The sequence below is a fragment of the Chroicocephalus ridibundus genome, chromosome 3, assembly GCF_963924245.1.
Source record: "Chroicocephalus ridibundus chromosome 3, bChrRid1.1, whole genome shotgun sequence".
NCBI lineage: Eukaryota > Metazoa > Chordata > Aves > Charadriiformes > Laridae > Chroicocephalus > Chroicocephalus ridibundus.
In genome coordinates, this window is record NC_086286.1 from 67252701 (window position 1) to 67268186 (window position 15486).

General features: G+C 39.5%; 1 protein-coding gene across 8 annotated transcripts in view; it reads right to left on the reverse strand.

Annotated features, from left to right (window-relative positions):
• The window catches only part of EYA4 (EYA transcriptional coactivator and phosphatase 4), a 156080-nt gene that overhangs the window by 65499 nt on the left and 75095 nt on the right, over window positions 1-15486 (reverse strand). For all 8 annotated transcript variants that reach the window (XM_063329562.1, XM_063329558.1, XM_063329560.1 and 5 more), the window contains exon 3: window positions 9065-9114. In XM_063329562.1, coding sequence (XP_063185632.1) covers window positions 9065-9114 — 50 coding nt within the window. The remainder of the gene's footprint in view (window positions 1-9064; window positions 9115-15486) is intronic.

Consider the following 15486-nt stretch of genomic DNA (forward strand, 5'->3'; position numbering starts at 1 on the left):
TGTAAAAATAGCTGCCATAGTAGCCCAAGTTATGAGGTGCAACAGCACCCATGTACAAAAGGGATGACAAAAGGGAGGGGAGATACTGATGGAAGAACTGCACCGTGCACTGCTGTACCTGTGCTCCTAACAAGTTGTTCTGAAATGGTGACTAATGGATCACACTGATTATTTCAATGTGCTTTCAAGAGTCTTTGCTTATAACATTGTTAAATTGTCCGTTTTCCTTTTTTGTTTATAGGCTGCCATTCCTGGTTGGAAGTTACGACTATGAGCAAGTTGTTTTCAGTGTGCTGCTTATATATGAAATTTTGGAAATTTTTGTTGCTTTCTTTTCAGTTCCTTAGTAGTCCCTTTTCTGGTTTTAGTGGCCAGGGGTTTTCTTGGTTCTTAACTGCCATAATACTTAATTACTGACACAGCTCCAGAGCTTCATTTTTGCCAGCTTATCCCAGACCTTATAAAGAGCACTAACACGCATTTGGGTTGAAGGGGACTCACCATCCCATTGCCTAGGATGGCAGAACGCAGATAACAGTAGTTCAGCATGTGTAAGGGTGGTTTCATGGCTGGAACTTGCACTCTTGAGCAGGCTCAAAACTCACAAGGCACTTCAGAAGCCACAATTATGTCAAAACAATTAATTATACAAATATATGGGGTGGTTCCAGTCCTCCTCACAATTAACCACAAAAATTCACATTAAAAAAACTTCCTTTCTGTGAAGAAGGGCATGTGGAAGAAGGAATGATGAGAAGACTTTAAAACAGAGATGTGGACATAGCAGTATCTTGAGAGTTATCGCCATTGTTCATGTAATAGCAGTGCGTAAGCTAGGAATTACTCAAGATGATAGAAAATTTTCTCGCAGGTCAATCTGGGATAGCAAAAGTGACTAGATTTATGTGTGCTGGTTACAGGATATTCTGGTTCAAATCCTCACTCCAAAAAATATGTAATACTTGTACGAAGTGGAATAGATTTCATAACAGCCTAATATTCAGGACATTTACTTAAGATACGTAAAACATAAGGTCATATCCAATGAACATATATATATATAAAGTATCAACTGCTTTTTAATGCCTATATTTGTGTATTTGGTGAGTGAAAACTGGGAAAAAATAGGAGTCATGAAATATTTTAGGAATAGGTGGTTCAAGCCATTATTCAATAGGATTTAAATAATTTTCAAAATACACCTAAGCAAACAGGAATGACAGCATATTTCTAAGGAGACAGCAAATAAAATAAAACCTCTACATTTAAATTAGCACATTGCAGCATCATTTGCACAGTATTTTGTATTATCTCCTCTATTTCATAAATAGGACATATTCCTACCAACAGATAACAATAAACTCAGACCTGTTAGAATAGCATGTTTCTCACTTTCTGAGAGAACTTTATCTCTCTTCCAGATGTACTAGATTTTTTTCTATCTTTAAAATAGGTTTTAAAACATTAGCAGTGGTTGGTTCTTGCATTCCAGTGGCACGAATCCATACTAGAAATCTCTTATCTTTCAAAGCATGTGACGTTAGACAAAAAGACTATGTACTTGCACTTAAGAGTAACTCCAAAATCTCCACATTACTTCTGTTAACACCTCTGTTAAAATCTTGCTTATCCTATTATTTTTTTTTTCAATAAGGTGATATAGATTTCCAAGAAGTGTTCAAAACTTCTTGGGTTTTGTTGCTTTCATTTATTCCAAAGCCTGACCCACCACTGATTCAGGTTAATGGAATTCTTAACACTGACATGATCTGTCTTGGGATCACCCAGATAAATTATTACTAATATAACAGAAAATATTTTATGCCTGATTAAAAAAAAAAAAAACAAAAAACAAAACACCACAAAAACCCAACCAGGAACATGTAACAGACCTAAAATATGAAAAATACATTAATTTTATTGTTAAAGCCATAGGGATCTGTTAATATAAACCATTCAAATACTTCCCTGTGATGTCATCAGTTACCATGTGTTTGCACTCTAAATAGATTATTGTAATTTCTGTAAACATATCCAATATATTTTTAGAACTCTTTGGCGGCTTGATCCAGAGCCAACAAAAACCAATGGGCAGACAGTGACCAGCTTCAATAGGCCTCGAGTAATCAGAAGACTGAATTTCCAAAGTTAACGAACGAGAACATCAGCGTAGAGCAGGCAGAGAGACACCACACAGGCTGCTCTAAAAATAGGAAAGAGTTGCACTGCCTGAAAACTACATGCCCGAAAAGACATCGTACATCGCAAGGCAACATACTCCTTGTAGCGACTGTCGTGCAATTGTCGTGGATGCTGTATGTCATTCAGCTACATGTATCTGCACAGTCATCTCAATAACTACATTATTTTGATTGACTCAAACCGCTTAAGTGGCACACAGACTAAATACGTGCACCGAACCTTTAATAAGTAACAGATTTGTATAAAACATTCTTTCAACTGCAAGCTAAGCCTGTCTGTCCCAGAATGTAGCCTTTATGAGAAATCTTACTCCACAACGTAGTTATTTTAAAATTGGAAAATTGTGATATGTTTTTTGCCAGCCACTGTCTTGACGGAGAAGTCTGGGCTTGATCCTGCCAAACATTTCTCCTAGGTGAAGTGTTTATAACTATAGTGCCCTCACCGACATGAATGCTCTATTCTGGCAGACATATACTGTCCCTGCTGCTGATTGGATTTTTTCTTCCAGTTCCCAAAATTACTTATGGCAATCCTTCAATTTCAACTTTATTTATTCTGTCTTTTCATAGCAAATTCGTGTTGCTCTACCTGTTCCTTTTTACAGTTTCCCCCAAACACAAGAAATACTAGCAGCTAGTTACAAAGTGTTTTTTCCTAGCTCAGGAATAATTTTACCATTGCAAGTATTCCCTTCTGGAACGGAAGAGTTTTGCAGAAAAGCAGAATCTGTAAAATAAAAATAAATGCTTTCATTGCCTTTGCTCATATTATGTATCTAGCTGGTCTTGTAGTAAGCCAGTCGTGTAACAGGTGATTGCTGGTGGAGTCTGCATGGTTGCTCAGAAGAGGGATGCAGTAAGCTGTCTTCACAGTCAATAGAAAGCAGATCAGATAAATGGCATCATCTGGGAAGCACCTACGTTACACATCTGCTTCAGGGTGAGATGAATATCACCTCCAGAGGCTGAATCAGAGTCCTCTCAGCATCTCATTTCCACAAATGATGCCCATTTATCATGCCATTATGATCTGCAGATTATTCAGTGTGAGATACAGTCGAGGCACACTACTCCTGACTCAGAAAAGCATTTAAATTACCCTCTAGCCAAGGTAAGCTACATCTGGTTTACAGACAACAGACCCTTACCTTCTAAAAAACCTTTTAAGGCATGGATGAGAAGAAAATGAGTGAGCATAATGTGGCTAAACAACCCATATGAAAGTGTGGTAGTCTCAGCTTGCCTATTTTTACTGCACAACCAATATTTTTTTTTTTTCTGTTATAATTGCCGAAACATTAATGACAATTTCCATAGCTATTGCTGGCTTTTCTTGCTTGGCAGCTCAATTGTAAAGCTCCTCTTCACCATGTAACAATAAACATTGTGTTGTTCATCTCTTGAACTGCAAATGAATGGTCTCACTGGACTACTGGTCTCACTCTCCTAGGAACGGGAATGAAGAGGGTCAACTGTGTACAAACAGTCATGGAAAGGCACGACAGCTTCATCACAGAATCTGTCAGATGACCTGAAAAGCTTGGATTTGAGTTGAGGAGCTACAATGTTAGATCTGCTAAATATGGACAACTACATGGTGTTAAAATAAAGCCAATACCTGACTGAAAGAATCAACCACCATCGTCATCCTGAGATGTGAAGGTCTTGTTAAGGGAATTAGTCAGTGAAAGAGAAATCTCAGATGTATTTCACACAGTCCAAACTGCTGAGAATGAAACATTTTTGATGATCTCGTTGTCCAGAATAAGATACAGAAGATGCACGTTATTTTCCATTTCATTTTTTGTTAAATACACAGATGGCCATGGAAACACTGTTCAGTAACGCGCTCATGCAGTATTAGCATAGCGCAGGTACAGTAAGTATAGTGAACATCATATGCACAACAGTGCCCCAAACTGCAGAGGAAACAAACTTCGGTGGAGTGACCTGAAGGTGAAAACTGAGGCAGCTCTCCCTGGCATTCAATACCATCAATTAACTTGCGAATACATTGATGAGAGTAATTGTCTCTGGACACGTACATACACTCTATAACCTGACCAATGAAAAACCATGAGTAGGTACCAAAATGAGACCAGTGAGAAAATGTGAAAGCCCGTTTCTCATTCAGAAGTTTTAAGAGAGACTTTTAAGATGAAGAACCAGAAACAGGAATTCATCTCTTTTAAATCTTACTATGTGGCGCACTTTTAAGCAGTGTGGTGTGCAAGAACAGAACAGCAATCATCTGATGAACAGCTGCAATCTATGCTAAGAGCCTCACTGAAACCCGTATTAAATTGAAATATTGGAGACCTTTTTTAAACACATTAAAAAAATCCCTCTGTGCTTTTTTGGACAGCCTGTTTATCCGGCAACTGTGTCTGTGCATATGATTCGGTATTTACCAGTGATCACCATCGGTGAATTTGTAGTTCAGTAATACACAAGAATGAACTTTGTCTAGCTGGTACTAATGTAATAGCTATAATGCCTCGGATTACACTCTTCTTACAGCATCTGATAAAGTTTTGAAAGGGAGGATTTGCTTAAGAGTAGCTTGTTTTCCCTTTCTTTTGCTTTTATAAATATATAAAAAAAAAACCTATTTAAGGGAAAAGACAAGTCAGGAAGAATTAATATAGCTGAGATATTGGATCCACAGGTTTGTAGTAACAATTATGCAATCAGAACGGAGCGCTGCTTATTCCATAGGGTGTAGCTTTAATTTACCAACATAAAGATCCATTGCCCTTCTTTGAACATACAAGTAAGGTCTTTTTCACACTACTATGTATTTTCACAAGCTAATTTGTCAGCTAACTTTCATCCAAAGCTTACAAAACTGCTCGTCCCTTTTGTCCCCATAGATATTGTCTTCACAATATAAAGATCATGGTTTAAAGAGGGAAAGTATATGAAACATATGACCATTTTCCTTTACCCTTCCAGGAAGAAAAAGAAACTATGTCTCAGCTGTCAGAAAAATCGTCTCATTCTTCTGCAGACTCTTCTATCCTCTCCAGAGAGTAAAAAAGCATGATTATTTTCTTATGGAAAAAAATTTCCTTTTTTTCTGAGGAAGCAGCAGCAGACCCTGCTAAATTTCCATTTGCAGGGACTTCCTCTCCCTCCCCTCATTTCTCTTCTCCCTATTTCATTTTACAGCCCACCACACTCAATATTCCACTGGTCTTACAGTGGAATCTCTGGGGGGGAAGGGGAAGGGGAAGGGGAAGGGGAAGGGGAAGGGGAAGGGGAAGGGGAAGGGGAAGGGGAAGGGGAAGGGGAAGGGGAAGGGGAAGGGGAAGGGGAAGGGGAAGGGGAAGGGGAAGGGGAAGGGGAAGGGGAAGGGGAAGGGAAGGGAAAACTTGGGGGTGACAGACGTGTTTTGTCTCACAAACATCTGTTGTCTCAAAGAAAGATGCTGCCCTGGGATGTATGGCCAAACTGAACGTGCTGTAGCTGAGTGTGAGCAGAAGTCTGGGATTCAGTATTTATCATTTTACCAGACTTCGGAATCACACATATTATAGTGTTGAACTCATTTCCACAGCAAAGTCTTGGGGTATGAGGCTGTAAGTGTAGCTTACAAGTTTTAAGGCAACAAAATGCTCCCTTATTAAAATTACTTATTTGATTATCTATGTAAGAAGGAAGCTCGTTGATAACTGCAAACAAGTTAACTTTCATGCACTTCAGCGATTTTTGTATGACATTAAAGTCAAAGTAGGAGCTGTTCAGCATACTTGGGATTGGTACCCTTTTAACTTACACCCACCATGTAAGAAAATTAAGAGCAATGTATGTTTGTAGGCTCTGAAGACAGGAACTTCTCTTCCTAACCTGGCTAGTGAATTTGACACAGGGCCAGCGTGCCGGAGTTGTCACCCATGTGTGTTACTCCCATCTCATCCAGACCTTTAGTACAACGGTTGGCGAGTCCCATCCAATTACTGCCTCTGTCTCACGTACCAAAAGTTCCAGAAAGTTGTAAGCATTTTGAATGACTGAATGGCTATCCAGGGGGAACTTGGTTTTTACTATAAAATTATGAAGAAAGAATGCCATAATATTGATACTGCCACAATACCACCATGATTAGGTATAATACCACCATTTAGGTATAATATCTAAACATTTGGGGATAAAAGGAAGTATTCACAACCAGTTCATAGGGATTTGGCAAAATAACTCCCAAGAAACTTTGACAGAATTTGTAAGACAAAGTCGTTTGTGAATCAAAATTTGTGACAGAGATACTGAAGTTATGCATGTTTCCTTTGCTGTTTACAACTCACCTGACCACCACGACTTCAATTCTTAACTACAGTTCCCTCTCCACCTGTGCAGTTTACCTGCCTGTCAAAATAACAACCATTTTCTATAAATAAATACTGGCAATGGTTGATTTTTACTGGATGTATAGCTGGACACTTCTGGAAAGCATTTTTTTTTTATATGCTGCACAGGTTAGTAAATTCCCTTAAAAAAATTTACTAGTCACATCTGCAGTTTGAATGTTTCTTTCTAAAAGACAAACCAAGGCCAAGCAAGACAAAGAATCTGCTGATACACACATGTCACTCCAAGAATTCTCCTGACAAAGTTCCCACACCCAATTTAATTACTTCCCTACTGTAAAAACACTTTCCATCTGCATTTATTGTAATAGTTTCAAATCCAAAACCAACAGACTATAAAGCTAGCTAAATAAATGAATGATATTGGCCTTAGGTCCCAAGCCAGGAGCTATTCTGTAAGGCTGCGTGTCTCCAGCATTCATTTTTATGCTGATGTTTCATTTTATGTGCAATGTTTTCACTTAAGCCTTGTTTAGAGAAGAATTACCTTGCTCCAGGCTCTAAAGTTTTACGTGCCGCGCGGTGCCCTCTAGCGCCGCTCCAGCTAAAGGTCTAGTCAGAGATTCCCCTGCAAGACCAAAGTCGCACCGCATATCGAGATCTGACCAAAAAATCCCACTCCAGGCTGGATACAGAGCATTGCACACACTCAGGCCAGGAGCATTAATCCCAACTGTATCTGATATACACTCAAAGTGCTGCCGCGAAGCTCGAAATGAAAAGCATTTTTATTTGAAAATGCAGCTTAAAAAAATGAAACTGACAAATGTAGCCTCCAGATTGACTATTTGTAACATGGGTTCCCTTTGCACTTGGGACAAAAAAAGTATCCTGTTCCTCAGGCTTGGTATGAAGAATTTCAATATTCAAAATCCACCTGGATGCGTTCCTGTGCAACCTGCTGTGGGTGAACCTGCTTTGTCGGGGGGGCGGACTAGATGATCTCCAACGGTCCCTTCCAACCCCTACCATTCTGTGATTCTGTGATTTAACCACAGCTCATAAGAAATTTCCTGACGTGCACAGGTAATGACAGTACTTCGTATTCTGGGTCCTCAGGTTTGTTGCAATATTATAGTGTGATGATACTACATCAGACTATGGACTTCACAATTTTTAAAGATTTGAGACATAGCAGTCTCATTTGGACAAGAAAGACGCTTAAAACTATGCACATACTCAAGTGTTTTGCTAAGTTGGGATTCTCCATGCTGTCAAAGTACTTGTAAAGAGCTTGACATTTATAATAAATTTTAATCCAAAGCAGCAGCACAGCAGATACATTTTTCATTTAGAAGTCATTACACCATGACTGAAGGGCAAAACATGCCTCCACTGAGGTCTGGGGCAAAACTGCTACTGACTTCACTGGAAGCGTATCTGGACATTGAATTCTGTATTCCCTTACATACATTCAGTTCTTACCAAACTAAATGAAAGGATGTATTAATAACTGACATGAAAAGCTAATAAGAGAAATTCAGATGGGGCACAGTACGGCTCAAGCCACGGGTATTATATTGGCCTTGGATATTGCAGGTGACACCAGAGGATCCTGCCGCAATAGTGCCACAAAGACATAGTTATGGATGGGATCTGGGGGCAAACCTTGAATTACTTTGCTTTTCTGCGTTTTAATCACAATATTAGTGTGACATCAGGGTTGTTTTGTGGCTCTCCCCTCCCAATGAAAGCTCCTGAGTTTTTGTGAAACTGAAATAGGTCTTCAAAACAGAAGCAAGACAGGGACAAAAGCACTTCAAGCCACAAAACTTGAAGATCATCCACTGTTGCCCAACAGATTACTAATCAGCAAGAAGATGTGCACTTGATGGCACACCTAAAACAATTACTACTTCACCTGCTCAAAATTACACTTACATGTCCATATAAGTGCAAAACATGGAAATTAAATCCATTTTTCCACGTACATGAAATTAGCAAAGGCTAATTGGAAGAGTTTCTTTATAAAGAACATATGGCCCCTTCCCAACTTAGGAACACAGTGGCATGTTTTGTATAAGTGAAAACAAAGAAGGTTTGATAAAGGTGAATTTTCCCAAATAAACAATATTATCGGTAAACTTCAAGACTCAGGTATGCAGAAAAAGGATTAACAAAGAAAGTGACATTTGTTTACACAGACTTCCCTAAACTAATTAATAGGATTTATTTTTCTTTAAATTGAGGATGAAAATTATGGCAATTGAGGGTGATAACTGAGGATGACAATGGCAATTATGACGTTGTGGCACCATCTAAACTCGACAACCTAGATGCTAGCTCACATCTTTAACTGGGAAAAGGGAAAAAAAAGTCTTCCAGAGTGAAAACCATTAATATTTATCCAACCATTCCTTCTCTGCAAAACAGGTCTCTTGTGCTCTGATGCTACATATCCCCAGCACAGCTCCGCCTCGCATCCCACTGGGAATGGTTCCCAGTGGGGAACCGTGCTGCGGGCAGTTGGTGCTTGCCCCCCCGGTACCGTACCTGGGATTCTGCGGCTCTGAACCATCTGACTCTGTACACGGTTTCTTTACCTGCAAAAGCAAACGAGTACCAGTTACTCTCACGTGAAACACAACTTCCTCGCCCACGGTTCACGCACTTACAGTGCTTAAAGTGGACCCAGCTCTGCTCACCATGATCGCTATAAAATACTTCCCGCATTTTACAGCAGCAGTATGCAGTACTAAACAGTGTGTTTCATTATTATCCCGTGAACAGCTGCCAACTGCACTTCCCCAGGCTCCATTAGTACGTAAAACGTTCAGCTAAAATAGCTTGGGAGTAGTCTAACTAGGAACAAAGAAAGCTAAGAGCCAGGTTCCCCACTTTGCAACGAGAAAGCCATACTGTTCTCAGCTCGGTAAAGAAATGTTTTCCCAATTGATGCTGCTTCTGTTTCCTGCTAAAGCTCACAATAATAAACACCAGATTCTGGGGCAAAGCGCAGCGTTAGCTAAATAATTCAAACATTAATTTTCATTTTGTGAATCTGCTAACTGTATGTTAACTGTGTTTTCCTAATGCATCAAAGAACACATACACCATTTCCACACATAATTGCAATATATAACTACATAGAAGCTATTTCAACTTCCGTATTAATCTCTGCAACACATTGCTGTTAGCTAATTGAAGGGAAAAAAGTTAATCACTTTCAAATAAAAATAGAAAACTGTTCTCTTGCAGACTAGGTATCTCTTTGGGATCTTCAGGATTTCCTGCAAAAATTTAATTGCACCTTCTGGTAACCTAAATTTCTCGTACTTTCATCACAGAAAAAAAAACATTTTGCTTGCTTGTGTGCTAATGCAGAATCCAGGGCTGTGTGGGAGGTTTCAAAACTCCATTTTTTAAGCCACACAGAAACATCACGGTCACTCAGACCCACTTGATGTGACTGACACAATACAAAGAACATTCCCATTACAACCAGCAAGCGTTCAATGACAGTTTTCGGGAATACCTTGCGTCAAGAGATTCCTCTGTACTTTTTTGCTACTATAGAAGCATTTCGGACAAAAAAAATTGTGAATGTGACTCACTTCTATTGAAGCCATTGGTAAAATACTCATCAACTCCAACAAAAAAAGGATTAGGCTAGTGCTAAGTATTTTCCCTAAATACCTCAACTGAATGCCATGTAACATCACTCATAGATGTGGGAGTACAAGCATGGTTCTATAGATGGTTATTTTTATTCATTTGTGTTCTAGATACGAAAAAACCCAATATGGTTGCATACACAGTTATTCTTCGAAATCAGTTTTCGGTAGCAATAAAAAAAATTTCCCCATGATGATAACTTAAAACAGCCTTTGTTATTGTAATAAGCGTTACCTGAAACACTAAAAAAATAGCAAACACTGAGGATCTTCTAAATATTATGTTTTGCTTGATTTTTTACTACGAAACTTTTTTCAACCTATCCAGTTATTCAGTTTTATCACCACTAATTTTCCTCCTTTTGGATTGTTTCTTCACTGTCCCTACTGTGCTATTCCATGGACTTGGGAGTCACAGTGTATCACGGAGACATGCCGGGGTGCAGCGGCTCAGCATGAGAGACAGCGAAAGCTCATGTAAACCCACAACTCACAGGCACTATCTCATAAACAATCAGATGCAAACATCATTGCTATGGTTTTATGTACACTATGTTGTTATTAAAGTAACCTTAGATTTGAAATGCGGTAAAAGAGTTGAGATACAAGCACGTGATCGAGTACTAAGAAAAATGCCTGCAGTGTGCGATAATATACAAACATGAGAAATATTAATTCAAATTAGTGTACTGAGTGCCAACATCACAGACAACTGTTCAAAAAATAAATTCAAAATCATTCAAAGACACTGAAACTGAAACAGCCCTTTGTTGAGAGGAAGTGTGTACATTCAGAAGCAGATTGTCTCAAACGAATTACAGAGGGACTGGGCCAGAAAAAGAATATTTTCATTATACATGTAAGATATAATTACAAAGAATTAAAAAGATAATGTATTTAAAACTATAAAATATAAAATATAATAACATAACATAATTAAAATTAATCACAAATATAAATGCATCTCATTTGTTAAAAACCTCTTCCCTTTCGCATATACTCACTTGCAGGCTATTTTTGCTATCTCCATCCTGTTAAATTTACTGGCATTTATACATTCCTTTCCAATTCCTTTGCCGTCCATGTGGTTGCCACCAGGAGCACTGTCTGTCACATTTGCACTGGGGCTCAGATCTCACTCCCCAGGTCAGGAAAGTTCAACCAGCGACTTTAAGCAGTTGCTGGAGAGTCTGACCGTCACCCAGCACATCCCAACACCCCGCGTTTGCAAAGTGATGGCAGGTCCTTTGGTGGGCAATTACCACAGAAGCCCAAAGATAATTCAAACATACACTAACACTATCCCAGCACTTTTAAGATTCACAATATATTAAGAGCCCTGGTTTTCCTGGGCAGGGATGAGAAGTGCTGCTTCTCTCAGTTAAGCAATAGCTGGGTACTCACAGATGAGTTGTCCTACCCCTGCTCACACTCCTACTGCATCTTGCTTCGACCAACATTACCAAGTAACTGCATTACCAAGTAACTGAAATGATTGAAAGATTATGCTCTGTGTGGTGAATATTAAAAAAAAAAAAAAAAAGAAGACAAAGTTTGGTACACCTTAAAAGGGAGTAGCAGAAAAGCCACGGACCAATTGTTATCAACAAGACTCACCTCCTGTGAGATGGAACAAACTTCGGAAGAAAAAACTATTTTATAGTCAAGAATATTGCAATGAAAACAAAATATTTTTAAAAGTAAGAACATTTCAGGTTTTCAGCTTGGTATATAGATGATGCAGTTAGTCTATGATCATCCTCTAAGGAAATGTGCAGCATAAGCACACAATATAGACTTATCTTCTTTTGTGAGACTAAATGTAAATTTCACTATGTATCTTGAGGGTCCCTCTTTGAGAGAAAAGATTTAATAACTAAAAGTGTTATTTCTTAAAGGAGGAGTACGAATGTGATTTTCTTTCAAGTGGCCATATGGAATGAACACCATTTCTCTTCAGGGCTACTCAAGTGGCAAAACACATTTTGTTATTCATAAAATTATGCCACCCTTGAAGGTGAACAGAAAATCACTGTGAAAACTTCTGATCAAAGACTAAATATCATTTCCTTTGTCTTCAGCTGCACTGTTTTTATTCCTAATCTGCCTTGCTGACTGTTTTCAAAATAATTAACTTTCACTAACACCACATTTATTTACATTCTCATGTGCTAAATGCTATAAAAAGAACCTTTTTTCTTTACTCCTCTGTTTTCCTTTTTTCCCCCCCTCTCTGTTTATACAGGTTTTCTCACCATTTTAGTTACATGCACGTTGAGAATCATTCACAAGAGTAGTAAGATATCAGTTCCAGTTTGTTTTGAATTTTGCCAAGCTGTGCTGAAATCTCCTACCCTGGCTGCCTGCTAAAAAACGTTTGAAATGTTTCAGCTAAAAATCCTAAAATTGCAATTTTTGAGAAAACGTGCTCTTGCGTTCATATTTTTAAAATCACACCAGTATGCTGCTGAGCAGCTTTAGTGCCTGCAAGTTTGGAGTCAGAATCCCAAAACTGGAAGTGGGGGGAGTCCAAGGTGTACCGGTACCCGGGAATCACATCTACGTGAAATGGTGCCCAAAGTTGTTTCAGTGTATAAGCTTCTAAAAGCCCTGTTTTCACACCGTTAGTGGACTCCTGTGTTAGTCTGGCTCCGGAGTTTCTGAAGACTCTATCTGCACTGAATAGTCTCAGAGATGCTGGTGCTGAGTAAAACCTGGGATTACTGCTCCTGAGTGCCTGACATCAGGAAAGGGACCAACATTAGCAAAACTGTCCCTCTTGGCTCTGTCAGTCCCATCTCCTGCCGTGCAGGTCCCCGGGCAATAACCTGAAACACAAAAACCCTGTAGGCCCAAACACAGGGAGGAAGAGAGGAAAAACAGGAACAGGGAGAGGGAATGGAAACCGGGGGAGAAAAGGAGAACGGGGTCTGCAGGGGGCAAAACTAGAGGAGAGCAGAAGCTAGGTGAAAAAACTGTGGCAGATGTAGGGGGTGGGGTGGGGACAGTGGAAGAGTACTGGGGCTGGCTGGGACGGGCCAGCACAGCGCAGTTTGCTCTCCTTTCCTCTAATTAGATTTGGGACTAACACCATAAACACAAGCCTGAGCATTCATCAAATATCTGTGAAACTCACTAGTAAAGTCTTTAGCGACCAGTCTGCCCAGAGTTACAGTCTGGTTCTGCTACACCAGCTGCACTGCAGACCTAATTAATGACCCAAGCTGGGAAACTATACTTGAAATTACAAGATGGTGTACAAATGTTATGTTTATCCAGAAAAATTAAGGTCTAATTTGATTCAAGCTGGGGAAAAAAAACAGTCAATACTTTATGCAGCTTCTGTCTTCATCTCTGCCCTGGTTCATCAGATTTCAAATATGAACACTGTTTTAAGTGTCTGATACTACGAGAGCACTGTGAAAAAGAGGTGCATTTATTAAACACTGAAGTTCTTAATTTAATGTATAAGAGAAATATTTACATGATGAATGATTTTACAGTAAGTATGGACTTTGGATGCTTCATGTTTAACAAATATAGGCTGAGGAACATCAAAAGAAAAATCTAACTACACATACACTGAAAAAATGAGACATCCTTTGGAAAGCCTAGTATGTCATGTAATAAGAGCTGCCCCATAATGCATGAGAGACTGGATTTCCACAGACCATATTAATTCTGGCATTTCCTTGCTTCTGATGTTTTCCTTTGCAACGTTAACATCCTTTTAACATTACTTTATTGGACCTCATTACACTACATGTTAAACCATGAACTGGTCCTGCTCTGTGAGGTGTTCTCGCACACGCACTCATGGTATTAAACTCATAATGCAACACAGGTGACAAATCCCTTGTAACACTTACAATAAGCACTGCTGAAAAATGTTGCAACATCAGCAGTAAATAATTCTGGCAATGAATCTGCTGAGCTCCCTCATCTACTGCATCAAATATGGTCTTGAGCACCCCTCCCAAATTGGTAGCTGTGCAATTGGGCTGAGTAGCGTCTGCAATGCTTTGGGTCTGGAGCAGCTCTGCATGGTGGGAGCTATGGAAGCTCTAACATCAAGGAGACAAGAATGAGGAGGGAAAAGCACTCTTTGCAGACCCAAAGACATCTCAAAGCACATGTATGTGCCTGCTCAGCCTGTGCTAATGCCACTTCTGACTGGTCTGCAGCGCGGGCAGAGCAAGCGCACTTCTGCTGCCTTCATGCTTCCCGACAGCAAATTACCCTGGTGAAAGTTCACCAGCTTTGACTCACAACCAAACTGTGAATAACGGTTTCTACTCTCCACTGACTGCTGAAGGGGACAGGTAGCGGGGAAAACATTGAGGAAGGGGAACAAACAGTGCTGGCAGAGAGCGAGGGAGTGCCCACTGTCCCCACACAGCTTGTGTGTTTCATTATATCCTCCATGAAATCCTCTTCGTCTGCAACACTGACTACAGCAATGAAGAGAGACGCCTCCTGCTAAAGTTTCATGTTTTAGAGCCTCAGCTTCTTTGAACCAGTCATTGACTCTAATCATTTTAAGAAGGAGCTATCACTTACAAAGCATACACTAATTTGCTAAATGCTTCCACTTTTTGAGATTACACCCTTCATCACTGTCACAACATTTCAGATTTTCTGTATAAACCTCCACAGAGAACAGCGTGGATGAAACTTCTACAGGAACCAGCCCACCGACAGGCGAAAATTCTGCAAAGCCACGCTACGTTTCCCCTGGATCCTATTTATTTCACCAGGCAGGGATGATGAGTAGTGACACACACGAGAGACCTTGCTGGTGTGCACAGTGCACAGAAAATAAAGTAAATAGGGATTTAATCAATCCAGGTAAATGTCTTTTTCATACTTACAAGGAGACCATAATGATTGTTTCTTTCAGGAGCACTGCACAGTCTTAGCATTGACACGAGCCTTTGTGCTACTTAAATCAGAAAGATTTATCCAATATAAAACTGTGTTTCTATTGAAAAGTTTTACAGAAGGAGGACTCATTAAGGTGTATTTGTAGCATAAATTGATAAAATCTGAGACAACCTTAACTCCTCAATTTTCTCATTCGCAGGCTATCTTTCGGGTCAAAACTTACCTTCCTTGGTACTTTCTTACTCGTGGAGGGATTTCCTAAGTGTTTGTTTTTGCAGCCTGATTAATGGGTTCACTCAGTTCAGAGCTCTAAGCTTCTTTAAAGTTTTTTTTATACCTGCAAACATTTCTAAAACACATTTTAAGTTGCCTTTGGCACAAGTACATTTTAAAAAATATCAGAGGGTGTGATGGTCA